This window comes from Chiloscyllium punctatum, chromosome 6 (genome assembly GCF_047496795.1).
Source record: "Chiloscyllium punctatum isolate Juve2018m chromosome 6, sChiPun1.3, whole genome shotgun sequence".
Lineage (NCBI taxonomy): Eukaryota > Metazoa > Chordata > Chondrichthyes > Orectolobiformes > Hemiscylliidae > Chiloscyllium > Chiloscyllium punctatum.
The window spans coordinates 9385970-9412671 of record NC_092744.1 but is presented as its reverse complement, the minus strand read 5'-3'; the positions used below and the strand labels follow the sequence as shown (position 1 = coordinate 9412671).

Sequence of the window (26702 nt, the reverse complement as noted above, 5' to 3'; positions counted from 1 at the left end):
AAGAAAGCTCTCTCCACCCCCCCCCCCCCCCGTCCCACCCCGAACAACCAGGTAAACCAGGCAAATTACAGAAAAAAACAAATTAAACATTATTGTCCATTATTTAAGCCATTCAGTCTATTTTAAAACATCCAGGAAACCCTTTGCCTTTTCCAGTGAGTCAAAATTGAACACAGACCCTCCGTGGCTGAAATGTAATATTGCCAGATATCTTACAGAAAGCTGGATATTCAAGTCCCTCAGCTGCCTTTTTACCTCATCAAAGGCCTTCCTCTTATGAATCATGATGGCAAAGAGGTCTTGGAAAAGCATAATCCTTTGTATATCAGAGCCTGTGGACCCTTCCCCAGTGCTGTGGAGGCTTCCAGCATCATTTATTCATCTCTGCAGTGCCGGAGTCGCACTAGTACAGTGTGGGGTAGCTGGTCCGATCCGTGCCTGTGCACTGCGACCCGGTGGGCCGGCTCGACACGCACCCGGCCTACCCCGACTTTCAGCTTCAAAAACTGCGGGAGTCATTGCTCCAAAAAGCTGACGAGCTGGCCTTCCTCCTCCCGTTTCAGAAGCCCTACCAAATGGGTGTTCTTCCAATGGCCTCGATTTTTGAGGTCGTCGACCTGCTCCTCCAAGGCCCGTACCTGCCGTTCCAGGGCCTGGACATGACCGGTCGAGGATTCTGCTGCGGCTTTGGAGGCCGCGGTCCGCTGCTCCACCTCCCTAACACGCTGCCCGAGATGCTGGACCTCCTGGTCATGCTCCTGCAGCATAGCCAAGATCGGTTCAAGCCTGGCCTGGTTCTCCTCCATCACCTGAATCGATCTTCTCTCAGAGTTTCACAAACTTTAAAGCTGGTGTGTCCGTTGTTGCAGGGGGGTGCCCTGCTTGCTGCAATCCTCGCGGTCCCTTCCCTTTGGTCATTTTCCTATTTTAAACTAACATCAAACAATTCTGTGTATCAAAAAATAACTATTTCTATCACATTGGGTAAATAAAGGGTGGGTGAGTGCACCACTTTGTCTGGGTTGTGGTGCAGACCTCAGCAGGGCCGACCTACTGGGTCGCCACCATCTTGAATCCCATCTACATGAACTTTATTAAAGACTTTGCCAAGATTCCGCATGGTAGCCTGTGTAGTAAAGTTAGATCACATGGGATTCAGGGAGAGTTTGCCAATCAGATACAAAATTGGCTTGACCGTGGGATACAGCGAGAGGTGGTGTGGAGGGTTGTTTTTTGGACTGGAGGCCTGTGACCAATTGTGTTCCACAGGGATCAGTGCTGGGTCCAGTGCATAAACAGTTTTGATGAGAGTGTTGGAGGCATAGAATCCCTTAAGTATGAAAGCAGGCCATTCGGCCTAACAAGTCCACACTGACCCTCCAAAGAGTATCCCACCCAGACCCATTCCTCTATTACTCTACATTTACCCCTGACTAATGCCCCTAACCTACATATCCCTGAACATTATGGGCAATTTACCATGGCCAATTCACCTAACCTGCACAACTTTGGATTGTGGGAGGAAACCGGAGCACCAGAGGAAACCCACAGAGTCACTGGGAGAATATGCAAACTCCACACAGAGAGTCACTGAGGCTGGAATCAAACCCAGGTCCCTGGTGCTGTGAGGCAGCAGTGCTAACCATTGAGCCAACGTGCTGCCTGTTTGGTTAATAGGTTTGCAGCTGACACTGAAATTGGTTGTATAGTGGACGGTGAAGAAGGTTATCAAAGATTACAAAGGGATCTTGATCAATTTTGGAACTGGACTGAGGAGTGGCAGATGGAGTTTAATTTGGATAAATGGGAGGTGTGGCATTTTGGTTAAACGAACAAGGGCAGGACTTATACAGTTAATGGTAGAGCCTTGAGTAGTGTTGTTGATCAGAGAGACCTAGGCCTTCAGGTACATAGGTCTTTGAAATTTGCATCATTGGTAGACAGGGTGGTTAAGAAGGCAGTTAACACACTTGCTTTCATTGCACAAACCAGTGAGTATAGGAGTTGGGACGTGATGTTGAGGTTGTACTAAACGTTGGTGAGGCCACCTTTGGACTACTCTGTACAGTTCTGGTCACCCTGCCATGGAAGCGATATTAATAAATTGGAGAAGGTTCAGAAAAGGTTTACCAGAATGTTGCTGGAACTGAAGGGTTAGGGAGAGACTGGGATAGGATGAGATTTTTTTCACTGGAACATAGGAGGTTGACAGATGACCTTATAGAGGCCTACAAGATCATGAGGGGTATGGACAGGGTAAATAGACAAGGCCATTTCTTTGGGGTGGGGGGATCATGAGGGGTCTGGACAGGGTAAATAGACAAGGCCATTTCTTTGGGGTGGGGGAGTCCAAAACTAGAGGGCAAAGGTTTAGGGCGAGAGGGGCAAGATATAAAAGGGACCTAAGGGGCAACTGTTTCACACAGAGGGTGGTACGTGTATGGAATGAGCTGCCAGAGGAAGTGGTGGAGACTGGTACAACTATAGCATTTAAGAGGCATCTGGATGGGTATATAAACAGAAGAGTTTAGGGGGATATGGGCCAAAGATCAGAGTGGTGCTGGAAAAGCACAGCAGGTCAGGCAGCATCCAAGAAGTAGGATGATTGTCGTTTCGGGCAAAAGCCCTCCATCAGGAATAAGGATATGGGCCAAATGCAGGCAAATGGGACAAGTTTAATGTAGGAAACTTGGCTTGGATAAGTTGGCCAGAATAGTCTGTTTTTGTGCTTTATGACTCTATGATCTAAAGCCTTATATCTGGACTTGCTTTGTGAAATAATCAACTAGTTATTCCTATTCTCCACCCTTTCCTTATAGCCTTAAAAATGTTCCCCATTCGAGAATTCAATTAGTTCCCTTTTGAAACTGGCTATGGAGTCTGCTTCCATCATCCATTTAGGGATTGTATTTCAGCTCATGACAACCTGCTGCATAATCATAAAAAAAGCAATACTTTTTTTGCCGATTTACTTTATGTAAATGGAGAGAGAATTTGCATTCGTGTGAGTTATGATTTGGATTTATGATTTGCAAAGTATTAATATATAGGTGTAGCAAGTGATTTGGAAGGCAAATGGAATGAATGCTTTTTATTTGAGTTGGAATGGAATTTAAAAAGAGTCCCACAGAGTGTTGCTGAGACTCTGGCTGTAACAGTGCCATCCCTCCGTCGTAAGGCCGGAGGTGGGCATGCTCACTGATGAGTTCCCAATGTTCAAAGAGCTGCTTGAGTTTGTACATCAGCAACAGTCTGCTTCCTTCAGCACCATTAGCAACTCCTCAAAAATTGCATCATTTACAGCCAGAAGTGTAAAATGTCCAGGCTTGGGCTGACAGGTGGCAAGTAACATGCCAATCTGACAAGTGCCAGGCAAAGATCATCTCCATCAAGCGAGAACCTAACCATCTCCTTTTTTGACATTCTGCAGCATTACACCCACAGAATCCCTCACTTTCCCTATTCTGCAGGGTTGCCATTGACCAGAACCTGAATGGAACCAGGTTTATAAACAACGTGGTGACAGGAGAAAGTGAGACATTGGGAATTATTCAGCAAGCATCTTACCTATTCTGTCCCCACAGCTGGTCCACTATCTACAAGGCGCACATTGGGAGTGGGATGAAAAATTCTCCACTTACCAGGATGAGTGCAACTTTGTCAACATTCAAGCTCAAACGCCATCCAGAACAAAGCAGCCCACTGGAATGGCAACCCATCTATCACATTAAACTTTCATTCCCTCTCTACTGACACTCAGTAGCAGCATCAAGTACCATCTACCAGATGCACTGCAGCAATGCACCAAGGCTGTATCTCCCAAATCTGTGACTTTGATTACCCAAGAATGACAGTAAGAGCAGAGACATGAGAACACTGTTGTCCGTCTCTGAGAGACAACTCTTAGAGTCATAGAGATGTATAGCACGGAAACACACTCTTCAGTCCAACTTGTCCATGCCATAGAGTCATAGAGGTGTACAGCACTGAAACAGACCCTTCGGTCCAACCTGTCCATGCTGACCAGATATTCTAACCCAGTCTAGTCCCACCTGCCAGCATAGGGCCTATATCCCTCCAAACTCTTCCTATTCATATACCCATCCAGATGCCTTTTAAATGTTGAAACTGTACCAGCCTCCACCACATCCTCTGGCAGTCATTCCATACATGTCCCACCCTCCGCGTGAAAACGTTGCCCCTTAGGTCTCTTTTATATCTTTCTCCTCTCACCCTAAACCTATGCCCTCTGGTTCTGGACTCCCCCACCCCAGGGAAAAGACGTTGTATATTTACTCTATCAATGCCCCTCATGATTTTTTAAACCTCTAAGATCACCCCTCAGCCTCCGACGCTCCAGGGAAAACAGCCCCAGCCTATTCAGCCTCTCCCAATAACTCAAAACCTCGAACCCTGGCAACATCCTTGTAAATCTTTTCTGAACCCTTTCAAGTTTCACAACACCCTTCCTAACAGGGAGACCAGAATTGCCTGCAGTGTCCCAAATGCGGCCTAACCAATGTCCTGTACAGCCACAACATGACCTCCCAACTCCTGTACTCAATACTCTGACCAATAAAGGAAAGCATACCAAACACCTTCTTCACTATCCTATCTACCTGCGGCTCTACTTTGAGGATCCAGCAGAGACACTTAGAGTTCTGTAGAACCATAATTCATTTATAAAGTATGTAAACAAATATCACACACTTTTAACTATGAGACATATCTCTGTTGCTGTCTTTCACTACCCTGACTTCTGTAACTAAACCCAAATGTTATTACCTGGGGGAGTTTGCAGCTGGACAGGCTGAAACTTCTCGACATCTTCACCACGCCCCCTGATGTAGGGTACTTCTTTCACAACATTAATCTTTGAAGTTTTGCTAAACAAAGGGATTTCTTCAGGCTTTTTATACACCAGTCTGTGTCCCAAGTGTGTCTTACTTGCAATTATGCATGCACATGTCCAAACCTATTCCTTCTTTGGACATATCCATGCGCATGAATAATCCCAGATGTTTTGTCCAAATGTATGCCCTATCTGACAGAGCCAGCAGTTTTCTGAGGTTTTAACTCTTAGCAGATCTGAGCATACGTCTATTCACCAAAGCAGCCTATTCTTTGCCCTCTTACCAGTTTCCTGTTAGCTTCCGGTTAATCTTCAGTCTTATCCAGCAACACCAGCCCTGCACGTTCCCCTCCAATTCACTCACTGACCTTACTTGGAACAAGTCATTATGATTGGCCGAATCCCGGAACCCCCACCCTCACAGCATTTTGGTGTTCTGACATTGTATCAACTACAGCTGTTCAAGAAGGCAGCTCAGTACTGCCTTCTTGACAGCAATATATCATTGCAATTGCATGACACTGTGATCTTTTGCGATAAATTATTTTAAATTGTTTTATGATCCTACCCCACTAGTTATCTGATGACGGAGCATCAGCACTCTGAAAGCTAGTGCTTCCAAATAAACCTGTTGGACTATAGCCCGGTGTTGTGGGATTTTTAACTTTGTCCACCCCAGTCGAACACTGGCTCCTCCGCATAACAGCAATTAGTACAGAGGAATAAATGTTGACAGAGGCAAGATTTGATCAAAAGTCACCAGAAAATATTAGAAGTCAGCTACTTGGAGAAACTAGTGAAGCTGGTGGTGTTCTCCTTAGAACAGAGAAACCCAATAAGGAAACATATAAATTAGGAGCAGGATTAAGCCATTCAAACCTTTTAACTTGTACCATGGTTCCTTTCTGATTGTGGCATCGTGGTAATTGCAGTAGACTAGTAATCCAGGCACCCCAAGCTAAGGTTCTGAGGGCATGGATTCAAATCTCACTATGGTAGCTGTACACCTTGAAATCAAGCAAAGGTTAATCCCATGCTGACCACTGTCAATTGTCAGGGAAAATCCATCTGACCCATGAGAGATGGAGCTCTGCAATGTGAAGAAGGATCATTTCACCTGCAACACTGACCCTGTTTTCCCTCTGCACAGATGTTGCCAGATCTGCTGAGTTTCTCCAACTATTTCTGTTTTTCTTTCAGATTTCCAGCGTATGCTATTCTTTTTTTATCGTGTGATCTGCCATCTTTGCCTGGTGTGGTCTGCATGTGACTCCAGACCCACTCTTAGCTGCCTTTCATGCAATAAGGAAAGGAAAGAGGAGTAAATACTGATCTGGTATTAGATTTAATTTACTAAATGTGTGTATTTAGAATCTGCTAGATTTGCTGGGGTCTCATGTTAGATGCGCTAGTGAAATTTGTGTTTTGTGACTGAAGCTTTTACGGAAATAGATGTGCAGTTTCCCCTGGCCATCCGTCTATATGTGGCAACAATAGACTGCATTGTTCTACCAGTCACAGCTGGTCTCTTTAGAAGGAAGCAGGATTTCTGAGTACAGTACACTTTCCTGAGTACAGGAAGTCTGCAGATGTGTTAACTGCCATTTTTCCAATTGTGGTAACCAAGCCCCAAAGCCATCCACTGAAGAATATTCCAAATAACTTCACAATGTGGGTTCAAAATCTTTCATTGCATATCTTTTGAAACAAAATACAAGAGTATTAATTCCCCAATAGAGTCAGTTCTGCAATAACGCGGTAGTTCCATTCTTGGGCAGTCCTGTGTTATAAGAAAATTGTATAATAGCAGCACCATTTAAACTAATGGGGCCGGAATCACATTATACCCAACACAAGCTTGAAAAGATTGTGCTACAGAAACAGTGTCCCCAACCTGACAATCGTGTTACAGAGAATTTGCGTTAACAAAATGTGCCATGATGGCTCTGTGGTTAGCACTGCTGCCTCACAGCGCCAGACCCGGGTTTGATTCCAGCCTCGGGTGACTGTGCAAACTCCACACAGACATGTCTGCGTGGGTTTCCTCTGGGTGCTCCAGTTTCCTCCCACAGTCCAAAGATGTGCCGATCAGGTGAATTGGCCAGGCTGAAATTGCCCATAGTGTTAGGTGCATTAGTTAGACGTAAATGTGGGGAATGGGTCTGGGTTGGTTACTCTTTGGAGGGTTGGTGTTGATTTGTTGGGCCAAAAGGCCTGTTTCCATACAGTAGGGAATTTTTAAAAAATGCACATTACAGCAGTATGACTTGTAGTACCTGGTTACATCTCTCACATGTATCTTTTGCCCTCAAATCTGTACAGTATAGGACATGGCACACAAACATACCCTCCATTTAATACTCTCATCAGCAGCTTCAACTGAATACTGGTTAAAAAGTCATCAACCTAAAACATTAACTTCATTTCTCTTACCTCCAAAACTGCCGGACTTCCTGAACACTTTTTCTGCCTTTATTCCAGATCTCCAGTGTTTTGCTTTTGTTCTGAGTTTGCAATTGAAAGGGTTAAGCCGTGGCACGTTTCTTTTTAACTTTATTCACTCAAGGGACCTGGAGGTTGCTGGCTGATCCAGCATTTGTTGTTTTTGAGAATTGCCAGCTAGGATATTTTGCAGCTCCTCTTGTGATGCGTTATTGTTATTGGTAAAGTACATTAAATCCATTTAATGCAAACTTCAGCTTCTCTCGTGAAAAGCTAATCTTCCAGAATATCGCACCGTGGTTAAAATAAGTGATCGTGGAAATGTACAAGAAAACGTTTACCTCTTTGCTCCAGCTTTGCCATTTAGCAATCACAGTGAAGTAGTTTTTTCCATTTGTGTGTCCTGGAAGCAATTTAGCAAGTCGCATTGTACAGAACCACAGTTGTACAAATGATTGGGAGGCTTCAAAGCGTGCTTATTGTTTTTGAGTTTCAGTCGCTGATGTGTGTTCTTACTGAGAGAACAGGATTGGGAAAGCTGCTGTTAAGGTATTGTCTCTCATCCATTCCCCAAGTGAAGTGAATCGTGCGAATCCTGAGATAGATTGCCCTATACGTGCCCCACAGTCACCAAATAGCCACCTACTTCCAATAAGAGCAGACAAGCCAAATTGGTAGCAAACACAGAGAATGCTGCTTTCTTTTATTGGTCAGAGTATTGAGTACAGGAGTTGGGAGGTCATGTTGTGGCTGTATAGGACATTGGTTAGGCCACTGTTGGAATGTTGCATGCAATTCTGGTCTCCTTCCTATCGGAAAGATGTTGTGAAACTTGAAAGGGTTCAGAGAAGATTTACAAGGATGTTGCCAGGGTTGGAGGATCTGAGCTACAGGGAGAGACTGAACAGGCTGGGGCTGTTTTCCCTGGAGTGTCAGAGGCTGAAGGGTGACCTTATAGAAGTTTACAAAATTATGAGGGGCATGGATAGGATAAATAGACAAAGTCTTTTCCCTGGGATCGGGGAGTCCAGAACTAGAGGGTGAGAGGGGAAAGATATAAAAGAGACCTAAGGGGCAACGTTTCTATGCAGAGGGTGGTACGTGTATGGAATGAGCTGCCAGAGGAAGTGGTGGAGGCTGGTACAATTGCAACATTTAAGAGGCATTTGGATGGTATATGAATAGGAAGGGTTTGGAGGGATATGGGCCGGGTGCTGGCAGGTGGGACTAGATTGGGTTGGGATATCTGGTCAGCATGGACGGTTGGACCGAAGGGTCTGTTTCCAATGCTGTACATCTCTATGACTCTATGACTGGCAGCATCTGTGGAAAGAGGAACAGAATTAACATTTTGAATCTTTTTAAAAATTTATTCATTCACAGGATGTAGATAACTCTGGCTAGCATAGAATTTATTGCCCATCCCTAATTGCCCAGAGGGCAGTTAAGAGTCAACCACATTGCTGTGGGTCTGGAATCACATGCAGGCCGGACCAGGGAAGGGTGGTAGTTTCTAGAGGGGATGAGTGAACCAGATGGGTTTTTTTCCCAACAATTGATCCATAACCATCATTAGATTCAATTCCACTATCTGCCATGGCAGGATTTGAACCCCGGTTCCTGGGACATGAGCTGAGTTTCTGGGTTAATAGTCTCGTGATAATATCTCTGTGTTGTTACATCCCTTTTGATGACTCTGCTTCAGAATGCCTTGTTTCAGATTTCCAGCGTCTACAGTATTTTGCTTTTAACTTGATAAGTTAGTTGGCAATAGCTGTCTATTCTGTCTACTAACATCCAGGTCTCACAGCCCTGTCCCCTCCCAGCTTGGGTCACCACTTACTGATTGCTTTTTTTAAGAGTGAGATGCCTCTTTGACAGTGGACACTACCCTAGCCCAAGATCATGACAAGAGCGACCTAGTTTTAATCATGAGACAAGTATAACTGAGGACAAGGGGGAGAAAGTGAAGACCACAGATGCTGGAGATCAGAGTCAAAAAGTTTGGTGCTGGAAAAGCACAGCCGGTCAGGCAGCATCCAAGGAGAAGGAGAGTTGACATTTCAGGCATGAGCTCTTCATCTGGAATGGTGAAGACCTTATACTTGAAACTTCGATTCTCCTGCTCCTTGGATGCTGCCTGACCGGCTGTGCTTTTCCAGCACCATGCTTTCTAATGGAGGTCAAGAATCGACTATATTTTTTCATTCACTTTTGCAGGCGTAAGCTGACCCATCATTGAGGGGCTTTGTTAAGGTTAATATTGATTAATGGTAATGTCAGTAGTGACCCTTATTCTCTAAGCTTCTTTAAAACTACACAAGACATTAGTCAGGCTGCAGCTGGGACACTGTGAACACTTTCAGGCCTTTTAGCTAAGGAAAGATATCCTGACGTTCGAGGCAGTTCAGAGAAGGTTCACTAGGCTGGTACCAGAAATGGAGGGACTATCTGATGAGAGGTTAAGTAGGTTGGGCCTCAACCCAATGGAATTTAGAAGAATTGAGAGATGACCTGATTGAAGCATGCAAGATTCCTCGGGGATTTGACCGAGTAGATGTGGAAAAGTTGTTTCACTTCATGGAAGAGTGTAGGACCTTCCATCATCATCTCAGGATACGGAATCAAACATCTAGGACAGAGATAAAGAGAAATGTCTTCTCTGAGGGTAGTGAATCTGTGGAAATCTTTTTTCAAAGAAGCTGTCGAGGCTGGGTCATTAAGTATTTTCAAGGCTAAGATTGACAGATTCTTAACCAGGAAGGAATCAAGGGTTATTGGGAAAAGGCGGGAAGGTGGGCTTGAGGATTATCAGATAAGCCAGGATGTGATTGAATGGTGGAGCAGACTCAATGGGCTGAATGGCCTACTTCCGTTCCTGCATCTTATGGTCTGATTAAGCTGATGAAATGAGAAGGAATGTTCTTCAATGCCATCAAGCCAACCTGCTTTCGGTCCCTTCTAACGAAGTGATGGTGGGGGGGGGGGGAGGGGGCAGTATTGGGAGGAGTCAATGTTGTATACCGCACCTTGCTGTTAGCTGCTCACTTATTGTGCAATTATGTCACACACAATGGGTTAGCCTTTCCAAGTTGTGAGAAAAGGAATCATGGAATGGGCCCTCCAAGATTGAAGGGCACCGTGTCAGTAAATCGTCAACTTTGCAGGAAAAGCATATCACTGGAGTCGAGGATTAAGAGATCAGCCATGATCTAGTTGAATGGCTGAGCAGACAAAATGGACCGAATGGTCTCTTTCTGCCCCACATCTTCTGATCTTACAGTCTTAAGTCACATGATGCTGTGGACTAGAATGACTCAATCTTGGATGATGCAGAAGCACCCGTTTAAGGTGTAGGTTTGCTCGCTGAGCTGTAGGTTTAATATCCAGACGTTTCATTACCTGGCTAGGTAACATCATCAGTGGCAACCTTCAAGTGAAGCGAAGCTGTTGTCTCCTTTCTATTTATATCTTTCTCCTGGACGGGGTTCCTGGGGTTTGTGGTGATGTCATTTCCTGTTTGTTTTCTGAGGGGTTGATAGATGGCATCTAGATCTATGTGTTTGTTTATGGCGTTGTGGTTGGAGTGCCAGGCCTCTAGGAATTCTCTGGCATGTCTTTGCTTAGCCTGTCCCAGGATAGATGTGTTGTCCCAGTCGAAATGGTGGGTTTTTTTTCATCTGTGTGTAGGGCTACGAGGGAGAGAGGGTCGTGTCTTTTTGTGGCTAGCTGGTGTTCGTGTATCCTGGTGGCTAACTTTCTTCCTGTTTGTCCCACATATTGTTTGTGGCAGTCCTTGCATGGAATTTTGTAGATGACGTTGGTTTTGTCCATGGGTTGTACTGGGTCTTTTAAGTTTGTTAGTTTTTATTTGAGAGTGTAGGTGGGTTTGTGCTCTACTAGGATTCCGAGGGGTCTTAGTAGTCTAGCTGTCGTTTCTGAGACTTCTTTGATGTATGGTAAGGTGGTTAGGGTTTCTGGCTGTGTTTGGTCTGCTTGTCGTGGTTTGTTCTTGAGGAATCTCTGGACTGTATTTTTTGAGTATCAGTTCTTCTTGAATACATTGTATAGGTGGTTTTCCTCTGTTTTCTGAAGTTCGTCTGTGCTGCAGTGTGTGGTGGCTCGTTGGAATAGTGTTCTGGTACAGTTTCGTTTGTGTGTGTTGGGATGGTTGCTGGTGTAGTTAAGTATTTGGTCAGTGTTTGTCGGTTTTCTGTATACGCAGGTTTGTAGTTCTCCGTTGTCCTTTCTTTCGACTGTGACTTTCAGGAATGCGAGTTTGTTGTCGGTTTCTTCCTCCTTGGTGAACTTTATGCCTGTGAGGGTGTTGTTGATGATGTTAAATGTCTCTTCTATCTTGTTTTGTTTTGTGATGACAAAGGTGTCATCTACGTAGTGGACCCAGATTTTTGGTTTGATGGTTGGTCGGGCTGTTTGCTCTAGTCTTTGCATTACTGCTTCTGCTATGAATCTGGATAGTGGAGATCCCATGGGTGTGCTGTTGGTTTGTTTGTAGACTATGTTGTTGACGGTGAAGTGGGTGGTGAGGTACAGGCCCACTAGATTCATGATGTTTTAGTTGGTGATGTGATTAATGGTGGTTGGGGTGTGTGTGATGGTCTCTTCTAAAAGTGTGGTAAGTGTTTCCTTTGCCAGGTCGATGTTGATGGAGGTGAACAGTGCTGTTACGTCGAATGAGATCATTGCTTCGTCTTCCTCTATTTTGGTGTTTTTGGTGATTTTTAGGAATTCCTGGGTGGAGTGGATGGAGTGCTGAGACTCTTCTACTAGGTATTTCAGTCTAGCGTGTAGTTCTTCGGCCAGTCTGTAAGTTGGTGTTCCGGGTAGTGAGACTATGGGTCTGAGGGGGGCTCCTGGTTTATGAATTTTTGGTAGTCCGTAGAATCGTGGGGCGTTGGTCCCGTGTGGTTTCATTTTCTGGAATTCCGTCTTGTTTCATTTTCTGGAATTCCGTCTTGTTTAATTGTCCGGAATTGTGTAATTTTTTTAGGAGATATGTAATATTGTTTCCTAGTTGTGGGGTAGGGTCTAGCGCCACTTGTTGGTAGGTGTTGGTGTCTGCGAGTAGTGCATTGGTTTTTTCAATGATAGACATAGAGAATGACATCACCACAAACCCCAGGAACCCCATCCAGGGCAAACATATAAATAGGAAGCAGGAGACAACAGCTTCGCTTCACTTGGAGGTCGCCACTGATGATGTTACCTAGCCAGGTAATGAAACATCTGGATATCAAACCTACAGCTCAGCGAGCAAACCTACACCCTAAACCTCAACCTGACCTACAAACCTTGCAGAGACATCCGTCTCCTTCATCCCGCGGCTAAACACTCTGTCATTGGGGTCTGCCACTGTTTATCTGCCAGCAGAAATCCTGTTTCTGGAGCTTCCGTATCTGGAGGTTGTTCCAGGTCTTCCCCATCCAACCAGGGAGCTCAGCTCCACACAGACAGCACGTCACCGCGCTCTCGTGACTGCTCAAACAGGCCTTCTACTCCACATCACACTAGAGAGCCGTTTAACTCCAGGTCTAAAGGAAACATTTCAAAGACCAGACTAATTCCTGAAATGGTGAGGCTGAGGTAATGGGGAGAGAGCAGGCCACTCGAAGTTTAGAAAAACGCATGGGGAATTTTATAGAGAATTCTACTAAACTGAGGCAAGATTAATGCAAGATGGACATTCCCAATGACCAGGAAGTCCGGAACCAAAGGTCACATTTTAAGGATACAAGGGTCAGCCATTCAGGACTGAGATGAGGAGGTGGTTCTTCGGTGGGGAGCCCATAGAACTCTCTGCCATAAGCAACTGAGGCCGAAGTATTGCATCTGTCCTGAAAGCCTTCAGATATAATTCTTCAGAGTAAAGGGATCAAAGGGTATGGAGGGAAAGCAGGAACAGGGGACTGAGTTGGATGATCAGCCGTGATCATATTGAATGGCACAGCAGGCTCAAAGGGCTGAATGGCCTACTCTTAATGTGATTTTCTGTGTTTGCTACAATTTTAAGGCTTCAACATGTGTGTAAGTGGTCCATTGAAATGGATAATCACGGAGGCATCTGGGAGAAATGATAATCTTTCTCTGTTTCCTTTCTCTAGTTGATCCCTGTGAAAGAGAGTGCATTGACTGATGGCTGACTCAGGTAAGAAACAGATAAACTGAACTTGAGTAGAATGCCAATTTGTTTGAAAAACAGAGAAATCCCAGTAGGATATATTGAACAACTTCCGCAATATCAGGGGAAAGAAAATAGTGTTTTGGATAAAGGCTTCTATCTTCAAAACAGATACCTTTCCATTGTGTAAATGTCCTAGGAGAAAGTGAGGACTGCAGATGCTGGAGATCAGAGCTGAAAATGTGTTGCTGGAAAAGCGCAGCAGGTCCGGAAGAAGGGCTCATGCCCGAAATGTCGATTCTCCTGCTCCTTGGATGCTGCCCGACCTGCTGCGCTTTTCCAGCAACACATTTTCAGCGTTGTGTAAATGTATTTGGTAACTGGCTGATATGAATTGCATATTAAAGTTGGTGGGGTAGAGATGCTTCCTGACCTGTAATGAATGGTATATGTGACTGGTCCGTTATTTGTTCTACCCTGTACACAGTTCTATTGAAGATATCAGAACTCTCTGAATATCATATGGGGTATCATCACTGACAGTGATTGTGATATGCCCATCATGCATTGTCATCCAAAATCGATCACTACCCCAATAATTATTTACAAAATTTGATATTATTTAATTCATTGTGCAGAATTTCAAAGAGATGCTGTGTTTTTAAAACAAAAAAAGTCTGGTGCAAACCAATTGTAAGCGTATGGAGTTTAATCACTTTGGATTGAGAGAGCATCATGGGAAGGCTCAGCTCCGATTTCCAATAGCAACCGAGGAAGAACATGAGGATCTGGCATCCTTTTTTTAGAACGTATAACAATTAACATTAATTTGGCTATGCAGTGCGATAGCAGCCACTGCTCCTGGGTTCAATCCACTCCATTTCCTTCCTGTTCCTTCTCAGTGCCTTTCTAGCAACCCTCCCTCGTTTCCTCAAGATACTGCCACCAATTGTCTCTCAATGACCAGCACAACGGCCCTTAAGAACAGGACACTCCAGCCCCTTGAGTCTGTTCTAGCATTCAGTGTCTGATCAATGGCCTCACTCCATCGACCTGCTTTTGGCCGTGTCCCTTTGCTTAACAAACATTTTTCATTTGACATCCCCCACTTTCCTGCCATTTCCCCTTAACCCTTGATTTCCTGACTGATCACGAATCTACCTTTCTCAGTCTTAAATATACACGCGGACTCTGGCCTACACTGCTCTCTGCAGCAAGGAGTTCCGAAGCCCCTCAACCCTCCGAGAGTAGAAATTCCTCCTCCTCTCAGTCTTAAATTGGTGCCCCTTAATTCTGAGCCTATTCCCTCTGCTCCTGGTCTCTCCCATGAGGCGGAACATGATGTGGAGATGCTGATGTGGAACTGGGATGGACAAAGTCAGAAGTCACCAGGTTATAGTCTAACATGTTTATTTGAAATCATGAACTTTTGGAGTGCTTCTCCTTCGTCATGTGTACCGAACATTCTCATCCCTGTGCGCTATGGTCAAGTGACTTCACCGAAGAATCCCATGTTTCCCCTCCAATGAGTTGAGTCCCAAACCTGCTGAGCCTATGCAGATAAAAGCTTCCTGGGGAGGTGGTTTGACAATGGACCCAATGTCCACCAGGATTTGTGTAAGTCCAGCAGCACACACTTGGGCAGAGATCAGGATGGGCAGGGGAGACTGAAGGGCAGGCAACTGGTTATATTGGCTCCAATCAACTCTGAAAGTATCTTGTGAACTTTACAAAAGTTGGAGACCAGAGAGCTTCGGGCCTCTGGGTTTGTGATCATTGACCAGCGGAATGAAACACTGCCATCTGCTGACTAATGCTACAGAAATCATGGAACAGTTTCCTGACTCGGCATTACAGACATTTTCACAGAGTTTAGAATCTCTACGGTGTGGAAATAGCCCCTTCAGCCCAACAAGTCCACACCGACCATACAAACAGTAAAGTGCCCAGGCCCATTCCCTTATTACTCTACATTTACCTCTGATGTACCAAACCTACACATTCCTGAACACTTATGTTCTTTGGACTGTGGGAGGCAACCCACGTAGACACTGGGAGAATGTGCAAACTCCACACAGCCAGTCGCCTGAGGCTGGAATTGAACCTGGGTCCCTGGCGCTGTGAGGTAGCAGTGGTAACCACCGAGCCACAGGTTTACTTACACTGAAAGTTCACTCCTTCCTGGTTCCCCCTGCTTTATTTCCTGCCAAAATAAATCCTCTTAGTTAGCATTCTAAAACATGCGAGGTAAAAACAATGACTGCAGATGCTGGAAACCAGATTCTGGATGAGTGGTGCTGGAAATTTCGCTGCTTCTCGGATGCTGCCTGAACTGCTGTGCTCTTCCAGCACCACTAATCCAGATTCTAAAACATTCACATGCCAGGGATTATCCCAAAACCAACTGTGGACAATGGAAATCGGAAACCTAAACAGGAGTAGCTGGAGAAACTGAGCAGGTCTGGTAACATCTAAACAGAGAGAAACAGAGTAAACATCTTGTGTTCAGTGACCCTTCTTTAGAACCTTATACAGATTCGACATGATTTCTCTTGAATTTGGAAACTAAAGGGGTGATCTTATGGAAGTCTTCAACATGTAAACTGGAAACAAAAAGTGAGATAAAACTATTTCCACTGATTGAGAATTCTACAAGAAGGTAATGGAGTATCAGTGCCCACAGATGCAGTGTGTATCAGTGCCCACAGATGCAGTATCAGTGCCCACAGACGCAGTGAGTATCGGTACCCGCAGACACTGTGACTATCAGTGCCTGTAGACACTATGACTATCAGTGCCCGCAGACACAGTGAGTATCAGTGCCCGCAGACACAGTGAGTATCAGTGCCCGCAGACACAGTGAGTATCAGTGCCCGCAGACACAGTGAGTATCAGTGCCCGCAGACACAGTGAGTATCAGTGCCCACAGACACAGTGAGTATCAGTGCCCACAGACACTATGACTATCAGTGCCTGTAGACACTATGACTATCAGTGCCCGCAGACACTGTGACTATCAGTGCCTGCAGACACAGTGAGTATCAGTGCCCACAGACACAGTGAGTATCAGTGCCCACAGACACAGTGAGTATCAGTGCCCACAGACACAGTGAGTATCAGTGCCCACAGATGCAGTGTGTATCATTGCCCACAGACACTGTGACTATCAGTACTCACAGGAACAGTGACTATCAGTGCCCGCAGACACAGTATCAGTGCTCACAGACACAGTAAGTATCAGTGTCCATAGACGCAGTGAGTATAATTGCCCACAGACGCAGTGAGTTCTAGTGCCCACAGACGCAATGAGTATCAGTGCCCACAGACACAGTATCAGTGCCCACAGACTGTGACTATCAGTACTCACAGACATAGTACCAGTGCCCGGAGAAACAATATCAGTGCCCACAGACACAGTGAGTATCAGTGCCCACAGACACAGTGAGTATCAGTGCCCACAGACACTGTGACTATCAGTGCCCGCAGACACTGTGACTATCAGTGCCTGCAGACACTATGACTATCAGTGCCCACAGACACTGTGACTATCAGTGCCCACAGACACTGTGACTATCAGTGCCTGCAGACACTGTGACTATCAGTGCCCGCAGACACTGTGACTATCAGTGCCTGCAGACACTGTGACTATCAGTGCCTGCAGACACTATGACTATCAGTGCCCACAGACACTGTGACTATCAGTGCCCGCAGACACTATGACTATCAGTGCCTGCAGACACTGTGACTATCAGTGCCTGCAGACACTATGACTATCAGTGCCCACAGACACTGTGACTATCAGTGCCCGCAGACACAGTGAGTATCAGTGCCCGCAGACACAGTGAGTATCAGTGACCCACAGACACGGTGACGATCAGTACGCACAGATACTGTGAGTACCAGTGCTCAGACACAGTAGATTAGATTAGATTACTTACAGTGTGGAAACAGGCCCTTCGGCCCAACAAGTCCATACTGCCCCGCCGAAGTGCAACCCATCCATGCCCCTCCATCTACCCCTTACCTAATACTACGGGCAATTTTAACATGGCCAATTCACCTGACCTGCACATCTTTGGAATGTGGGAGGAAACCGGAGCACCCGGAGGAAACCCACGCAGACACGGGGAGAATGTGCAAACTCCACACAGTCAGTCGCCTGAGGCAGGAATTGAACCCAGGTCTCTGGCACTGTGAGACAGCAGTGCTAACCATTGTGCCACTGTGCCGCCCATAAGTATTAGTGCCCACAGAAGCAGTGATTTTCTGTGCCCACAGATGCAGTGATTTTCTGTGCCCACAGACGCAGTGAGTATCATTGCCCACAGATACACAGTATCAGTGCCCTCAGACACAGTATCAGTGCCCACAGACACAGTATCAGTGCCCACAGACACAGTGACTATTTGTGCCCACAGACAGAGTGAGTACCAGTGCCCACAGACACTGTGACTATCAGTACTCACAGGAACAGTGACTATCAGTGCCCGCAGACACAGTATCAGTGCCCACAGACACAGTAAGTATCAGTACCCACAGACGCAGTGAGTATCAGTACTCATTGACAAAGTGAGTATCAGTGACCACAGATGCAGTGAGTATCAGTGACCACAGATGCAGTGAGTATCAGTGCCCACCGATGCAGTGAGTACCAGTGCCCACTGATGCAGTGAGTATAATTGCCCACAGACGCAGTGACTTCCAGTGCCCACAGATACAATGAGTATCTGTGCTCACAGAAACAGTATCAGTGCCCACAGACTGTGACTATCAGTACTCACAGTCATAGTACCAGTGCCCACAGACACAGTGACTATCAGTGCCCACAGACCCAGTGACTATCAGTGCCCACAGACCCAGTGAATATCAGTGCCCACAGACAGTGAGTATCAGTGCCCACAGACACAGTAACTATCAGTGCCCACAGACACAGTGAGTATCAGTGCCCACAGACACAGTGAGTATCAGTGCCCACAGACACAGTGAATATCAGTGCCCACAGACACAGTGAGTATCAGTGCCCACAGACACAGTGAGTATCAGTGCCCACAGACACAGTGAGTATCAGTGCCCACAGACACAGTCAGTACCAGTGCCCACAGACACAGTCAGTACCAGTGCCCACAGACACAGTCAGTACCAGTGCCCACAGACACTGTGACTATAAGTACTCACAGACATATTGAGTATCAGTGCCCACAGATGCAGTGAGTATCAGTACCCACAGACGCAGTGATTTTCTGTGCCCACAGAGGCAGTGATTAACAGTACTCATTGACACAGTGACTATCAGTGGCCGCAGACACAGTATCAGTGCCCACAGACACAGTGAGTATCATTGCCCACAGATACAGTGAGTATCAGTGCCCACAGACACAGTGAGTATCATTGCCCACAGATACAGTGAGTATCAGTGCCCACAGACACTGTGAGTATCATTACCCACAGATACAGTGAGTATCAGTGCCCACAGACATAGTGAGTATCAGAGCCCGCAGACACAGTATCAGTGCCCACAGACACAGTGAGTATCAGTACCCACAGACACAGTGAGTATTAGTGCCCAGAAACGCAGTGAGTATCAGTGCCCACAGACACATTGATTATTTCCTGTGCACAGTCTGAAGTTGGTGCATGGGAAATGCTCAGCAGGTCTGCTCACAACAACTGATGAGAACCGAGGTTAACGCCTTGATGTGGACCAGACCTGACTCCCTCAATGTTTTTGTGAAGGTTGACCTGAACGTTTTCTGAATTTAAAAGGCTGATGCAGCGTGCTGTATTCCCGATGTGATGCGAGTTGGTCAACCTCTTCAACGTTAAGCAAAACCCAGTTTATTTAAACACCGTAGTTAAAATACAACCAAAAGAAAGAGGAGTTTATAATGACTTAACTGTTGGGAAAATTTATCCGATTAATCGATATACTTCCTCGTACTAATTAACGGTCCCAATACAGTAACATCCCATCCACACACCCCTTGGCAAAAAAGGCAAATTCAGACACAGATTCTCACATGCAGGTCTCTAATCCAGTAGGAATAAAACACCGAGAGAATTCAGAGAAAACGGCAGCTAGGAGACATTTACTGAAGCTGCCAAATCTTTTGACACGCTAAACAGTTGCTAATGTTACTGACAAAACCAAAACCCAGAAATACTGATCTGTGAGAGCTGGCCGTAACATTCAGGAGATTTTGCTTTCAAAATTCCGAGGCCTCACAAATTATTTCCACAAGTCATCTTCAGTAGCTGGTTTTACACCTCTGCCTTACAACTTCTCTTTTTTAAAAAAAACAAGGACAAAATAACCAGAAGACATAGGAGCAGAAATTAGGCCACTCAGCCCATCAAGTCTGCTGCTCTGCCATACAGTCATGGCTGATAAGTTTCTCAATTCTGGATTAGTGGTGCTGGAAAAGCACAACAGTTCAGGCAGCATCCGAGGAGCTCTTGCCCGAAACGTTGATTTTCCTGCTGCACGGAGGCTGCCTGAACTGCTGTGCTTTTCCAGCACCACTAATCCAGAATCTGGTTTCCAGCGTCTGCAGTCATTGTTTTTACCTGATAAGTTTCTCGACCCCATTCTCCCGCTTTCTTCCCATAACTCTCGATACCCCCCTGGCAATCTCGAGCCTCTCTATCTCCGTCTGAAATCTACTCAATGGCCTGAGCTCCACAGTGTGGCAGTTCATCGTCACAGCTTCAAGTCAAGCATGACTTCTTCCGGGGAGCATGAGCACAACCAGGGTGTTTGTTGGATGAGCAGGGCGGTTTGCTTGCTGTTTTCTGGCGAATAGTTGCTTGCACTATATGTGGTAAGGTTTGATTTGTGAAGACATTTCTACATCTCGCTTGTTCATGCCTTGTTTGATTTTAGAAACCAATCCTGAATCATCTGAGGCCCAGCCGCCAGTGACTAAACCTCCTGAGTCACAGCCTCCTGTCGCTCAGCCACCTGGTGCACAGCCCGCTACAGTCTTTCCAGCTGAAGCCTATCCGTATGGAGCCTACCCTCCTGGTGCTTTTCCACCTGGTGCATATCCTCCTAATGCCTACCCGCCAGGGGCATACCCACCTGGGGCATATCTGCCTACTGCCCAGCAGCCTGTCGTCCAAGCACCGGGGGTCTACAGCAACCAAGTTCCCCTCGGACCAGGCGGTATTCCATTGATGCCGATGCCATCTGGGATCCCAAATTGCCCACCAGGTCTGGAGTATCTCACCCAGGTAAGTGACCGTTTGGATGAGATCCTCTCAATCATGTTGATCAAGCAGAAACCTTGAACAAACAGAGAGAATGTCGGAGAAACTCAGCAGGTCTGGCAGCATCTGAGGGGAGAGAAACAGAGTGAGTGGTTCGAGTCTGGTATGACTCTGCTTCAGAAACAGTTGGAAAATGGTGCTTTTAGCAGAGGCAGGGGAGATTTGAAGGAAACAGATGGTGTTGACACCCATTGCAAAAGACAAAAGGATTGCTAACTGCGGTAGAAGAGAAATTATGCTTGTGTAAATCGAAGTGTGAAAGGGAACATAGTGGTTCCTCTCTACTAAGAGCAAGGTAAATGAGACACAAGCAAGACAAGACCATAGAGGGTAGGGGAAGAGGGGACATGTATGAGAAATGAAGGAAAGGTAGATGTTCATGTGGTTGGGGTGTAACGCTGTGGGATCCAATGTTGAGATCTCAAAACTGTAAAGTACAGAAAATGCAGTGCTGCTCCTCCAGCTTTCATAAGTCCATTTGATGGAGGAACAGAATAAGACCATTCAGCCCATCAAATCTGCTCCGCCATTCGGACATGACTAATATGTTTCTCAACTCATTGTACCTGCCTTCTCCCCTTACGGCACAGAAACAGACCCTTCGACCCAACCAGTCCATGCCAAACATAATCCCAAACTAAACTAGTCCCACCTGTCTGTTCCAGGCCAATTTCCCTCCAAACTTTTCCTATTCATGTGTCCATCCAAATGCCTTTTAAACATTGTAATTATGCCCACATCCACCACTTGCTCAGGAAGCTCATTCCATACACAAACCAACCAAAGAAAATTACCTCTCATGTGGAGATAAAAAGTCTTCAAGGGCAAGACAAGAAGATCTTGATCAGATGGGCCAATGGGCTGAGAAGTGGCAGGTGGAGTTTAATTCAGATAAATGCAAGGTGCTGCATTTTGGGAAAGAAAATCTTAGCAGGACTTATACACTTAATGGTAAGGTCCTAGGGAGTGTTGCTGAACAAAGAGACCTTGGAGTGCAGGTTCATAGTTCCTTGAAAGTGGAGTCACAGATAGATAGGATAGTGAAGAAGGCGTTTGGTATGCTTTCCTTTATTGGTCAGAGTATTGAGTACAGGAGTTGGGAGGTCATGTAGCGGCTGTACAGGACAATGGTTAGGCCACTGTCTGGTCTCTTTCCTATCGGAAAGATGTTGTGAAACTTGAAAGGGTTCAGAAAAGATTTACAAGGATGTTGCCAGGGTTAGAGGAGCTGAGCTACAGGGAGAGGCTGAACAGGCTGGGGCTGTTTTCCCTGGAGCGTCAGAGGCTAAGGGGTGACCTTCTAGAGGTTTACAAAATTATGAGGGGCATGGATAGGATAAATAGACAAAGTCTTTTCCCTGGGGTCGGGGAGTCCAGAACTAGAGGGCATAGGTTTAGGGTGAGAGGGGAAAGATATAAAAGAGACCTAAGGGGCAACTTTTTCACGCAGAGGGTGATACTTGTATGGAATGAGCTGCCAGAGGATGTGGTCGAGACTGGTACAATTGCAACATTTAAGAGGCATCTGGATGGGTATATGAATAGGAAGGGTTTGGAGGGATATGGGCCGGGTGCTGGCAGGTGGGACGAGATTGGGTTGGGATATCTGGTCGGCATGGACGGGTTGGACCAAAGAGTCTGTTTCCATGCTGTACATCTCTATGACTCTGTCTTTTTTAAATCCTTCTCCTCTCAACTTAAAAATGTGTCCCCTAGTTAGGATTTGGAATGTGCTGACTGGGAGAATGGTGGAGGCGGATTCCGTAGAAGGTTGCAAAAAAGAACTGGATAAGTATTTGAAAGTAATGAATCTGGAGAGCTGTAGAGATGGGGCTGGAGAGTGGGTCTAGCTTTCATAAGCTGGTATAAACACAATGGGCCGACGTGCCTCGTTCTACACTGTAACAGTCAATGTTTCCAATGATCATTTTCACGTTTGCCAGTTAGGGAAGACAGGGCTCCTGTGCAGTCCCCACATACTGACAAAACTGCAATATAATGTTATTGAAAGTGCTGAAGGGAAGGGCTTGTAACATCCATCTTAGCCCTAAACATCGCAATTGTTCGGACACCCTTCATGATTGGAGTGTGGAAACTCAGTCAATGCCGCTGTTCTGAGATCCCTCAAAAAAACTGAGTAATCCTGTACTATTTCTCCAATATCATTTCTATAAAGGATTGTTTAAAACTGCACACAACATTTCAATTCTAGTCCATATAAGAAGCCAAATCTCATTTGCTGCCGTACGGCATTTTAAAACCATGCCCCTTCACCATTTTCTAAAGGTCTTTGCATCGGGCAGCATGAAGGTATGTTTCAATTTGCAGTCACCATTAAATCCTGCCATGTTTTCATTCACTGCTCCTTTAGCCAAATTCCTGCCATTCGTATTTCTCTGTGACACCTTTCTCTGGTGTTCCTCTGTCTAATGTTGTAGTGCAGGAGGTAATCTACTTCAAATGAGTAACTTAACATCTGCATTATGTTTATCGGCAAAAGGGTGTTCCACTAAACTCCCTGACTGTTTAACATCACAGACAGTAATTATCAGGCTGCAGTTATCCTTAGCTGAAAACCCAACTCTTGGAAAAGCAAATCTTTCAAGAAAAGTAATACCAACTTCTTGTCTTTAATCACACCTTTAGCATTGCTGTAAGCCCCAAGATGCTTGAGAAAGGTATTCCAAGAGAAATTTGTAACCAAGCCAGAAGGCTCTATTTGGATAATCATAGAATTTGTACAGTGTGAAAGCAGGCCATTCGGTCCATCTGCCCAAACCTACCCTATAACCTTTCATTTCCCATGGCTAATCCACCCTAACCTGGACACGATGGGAACTTAGCATCTAACCTGCACAACTTTAGACTGTGTGAGGAAACCCAAGCAGATACAGGGAGAACATGCAAACTCCACATAGACAGTTGCCCGAGTTTGGAATTGAACCCGGGTCCCTGGCGCTGTGAAGCAGTCGTGCTAACCACTGAGCCAGAGGCAAGAAGCTTGATCAAAAAGGTGAAAGTATTAGAGACTGTGGGAGGATGCTGTTACAGTGAAATGGTAGTGCTCTGACCTCTGAACGAGGAGGTCCAGCTTCATGTCTCAACTATTTTCTACTGTATCATAATATCTCCGAGCAGACCTCATGTACATTAGATATATCATCGCTATCTAGATTAACATTAAACTCCAACATGGCTATTTGAGGTTCCATAAGACTATCTGTAAGTAGGTAACTAGAGTATCTTCCTGTACGGATAGAGAGAGCACAGGACTCATCAGGGAACCATCAATCTGGTTAAATGGAATTCTTAGTTGTCTAAAGGTGCTTGGCAGATTATTTTGTACGGAAGATATCCAACTGAACAAATAAAAGTTCAGAGCTCACCCATGTCTGTCCCAAAGCTGGTCCCTTTTTTTCTAAAAGCTGTTCCTTTTCTCAAGGATACTGTGTCCTTGGTTTTTTTTCCAGGGGGTAACAAAATGTTCCCGGCTCCGATCAGACTGGTTTGGTACAGAGATTACAGAGTATAGAGAGGCCTTTTGTTTATATGTAAATAGATGAGACTTCAGGCCAAAGTGGTCATGTTTTAGAAGGGACTTGTATAATGAAAGGGGAGTGGTCAGCTCTCCAGCTGAGCAGTTCAGCCCACAACTAGTTAGTTCAGCTGTGTGGAAACAGGCTCTCTCTCTCTCTCATTCTCTTGAGTGAGACATTGCAACGTTACAGTCTAGATTGCCTGCTCAAGAATGTTTAGAGTGGTCTGGCCCAGTCCATAACACACCATGGCTGAAAATGAAACAAGGAACAATATTTGATTCTGACAAACATAGGCCATGCAAACACACAGATGCAACACTGGCCCGTTTGCTGGGATCTGCCCACTGGTACCTGTCAATGTTTGCAAGCACAGTCGACAAACAATTTCTGTGGCAATGTACCCAGTACATTGGAAATCCCAGAAAGGCAGCTTTGAGGAATAAATGGGGGATTCACAGGAGAAAAGCACCCGCTATGATTGTTGCAGTTCACAGCTGTTTAATGTCTACTTTATATTTGGAGACTTGGATTTGGTAGAATTGTGTGACCTTTTACAATGTTAAAGGTGCAATACAAACAAGATAGAACCCTGAAAGTTGCCAGCCAGGCTGATAGTGCTGTTAAGAAGGCATCCAGGATACTATGTTTTATTGGTAGAGAGATTGAGTTCTGGAACCGCAATATCATGCTGCAACTATACAAAATGCTAGTGCAACTGCACTTTGAATATTGTGTACAGTTCTGGTCGCCATATTTCAGGAAGGATGTGGAAGCATTGAAAAAGGTGCAGAGGAGATTTACCAGGATGTTGCCTGGTCTGGAGGGAAGGTCTTATGAGGAAAGGCTGAGAGACTTGGGTCTATTCTCATTGGAAATAAGAAGGCTAAAAGGGGATTTGATAGAGACATAGAAGATGATCAGAGGATTAGATAGGGTGGACAGTGAGAGTCTTTTTCCTAGGATGATGATGTCAACTTGTACAAGGGGGCATAACTACAAATTGAGGGGTAATAGATTTAAGACAGATGTCAGAGACAGGTTCTTTACGCAGAGAGTGGTAAGGGTATGGAATGCCCTACCTGCTAATGGAGTTAACTCAGCCACATTAGGGAGATTTAAACAATCCTTGGATAAGCACATGGATGATGATGTGATAGTGTAGGGGGAATGAGCTGAGAATAGTTCACAGGTCGGCGCAACATCAAGGGCCGAAGGGACTGTTCTGCGCTGTATTGTTCTATGTTCTGACAAAATGTCTGCTGTATTAACAGTTATTTGCTCAAACTTGTCCACAATTTTAGACCCGGCACATTAAATGATTAGCTGGAAACTGCAGTAAATATAATTCTAACTCTTGTATTGATAGGTATAGTTCCAATATCAACTATTCCAAATGATCCCAAATGGTCAGTGAAGCACTGTGGAGGCTGGAAATCCAAACAAACACAGAGAATGCTGGAGAAACTCAGCAGATCTGGCAGCATCTGTTGGAGGGGGGTGGGATAGAAGAGAGAGAGAGAGAGAGTGTTAACATTTCAAGTCCCATACAATTCTTCATTAGAAGCCTCTGAAGATCCTGAAGAAGATTCATGGTGGATTTGAAATGTTGACTCTGTTTCTCTCTCCACACATGCTGCCAGACCTGCTGAATTTCTCCAGCATTCTCTGCAATTATTCGTCATCACTGCTCACCTTTTCATTTAGATTACAATTTCCTCTTGCATTTTCTTTATAAAGAAGATCTCAACTTTTTGTTTCTGCCACAGGTAGACCAGCTTCTGGTTCATCAGCAGGTGGAGCTGTTGGAAGGTATGTTGCGATAAAATTCAAGGTATGAGTTCAGCTCTGGATGAGGGTAATTCAGCTCAAAATAAACATCCTGCCTGATTTTCATTCATTTGTTGAACTCCAAATCCTGTTTGATTGATGGATGAGATTGTGTAACACAGCTTGAATTATTGCCATGTAGCTAGAATTACAAAATCTGTCCTGCATCTTTTAATGGAAAGAATTCTGATCAGTAAAAGCCATGATGCCATAGTCTTACCAGACCATAGAGCTGCTCTCTCACTTACTGTGGGTGGTTTAACCTGAGGATTACCATGTCTCAGGGAAAGGGAAAGTTTGGGAATGAGAGAGCATTGTGGGAATCTCAGCTGGTGCAGGAATTGAACCCTTTGCGGTTCATGTCGCTCAATATTACAAACCAGCCATCTAGTGAACTGAGCCGGCTTGAGTAAAAATGTCAGCCATGATTGAATAGCAGAGTAGAATCGATGGGCTGAATGGCCTCGTTCCGCTTTGATGCCTTCTCGTCTGAGGCTCCACAAGAATTCAGACAGATTGGGCAATTGGGCAGATCCGAGAGAGATAGAATTGAACCCTGAAAACTGCGAGGTGATGCAGTTTGGAAGATGTAACAAGACAAGGGAGTACTCAGTGAATGGCAGGACACTAAGAAGCT

At 45.3% G+C, this 26702-nt stretch overlaps 1 protein-coding gene across 4 annotated transcripts in view; it reads left to right on the top strand.

The window, feature by feature from the left end:
- Positions 1–26702, top strand: part of LOC140478703 (phospholipid scramblase 2-like) — a 91367-nt gene that overhangs the window by 40796 nt on the left and 23869 nt on the right. For 3 of the 4 annotated variants that reach the window (XM_072572012.1, XM_072572011.1, XM_072572009.1), the window contains exons 2-4: positions 13417–13460; positions 20314–20663; positions 26005–26047. In XM_072572012.1, coding sequence (XP_072428113.1) covers positions 13448–13460; positions 20314–20663; positions 26005–26047 — 406 coding nt within the window. In that variant the 5' untranslated portion in view covers positions 13417–13447. Of the gene's footprint in view, positions 1–7467; positions 7516–13416; positions 13461–20313; positions 20664–26004; positions 26048–26702 lie in introns of those variants that run through there. The other variant, XM_072572010.1, reaches the window with a different exon arrangement.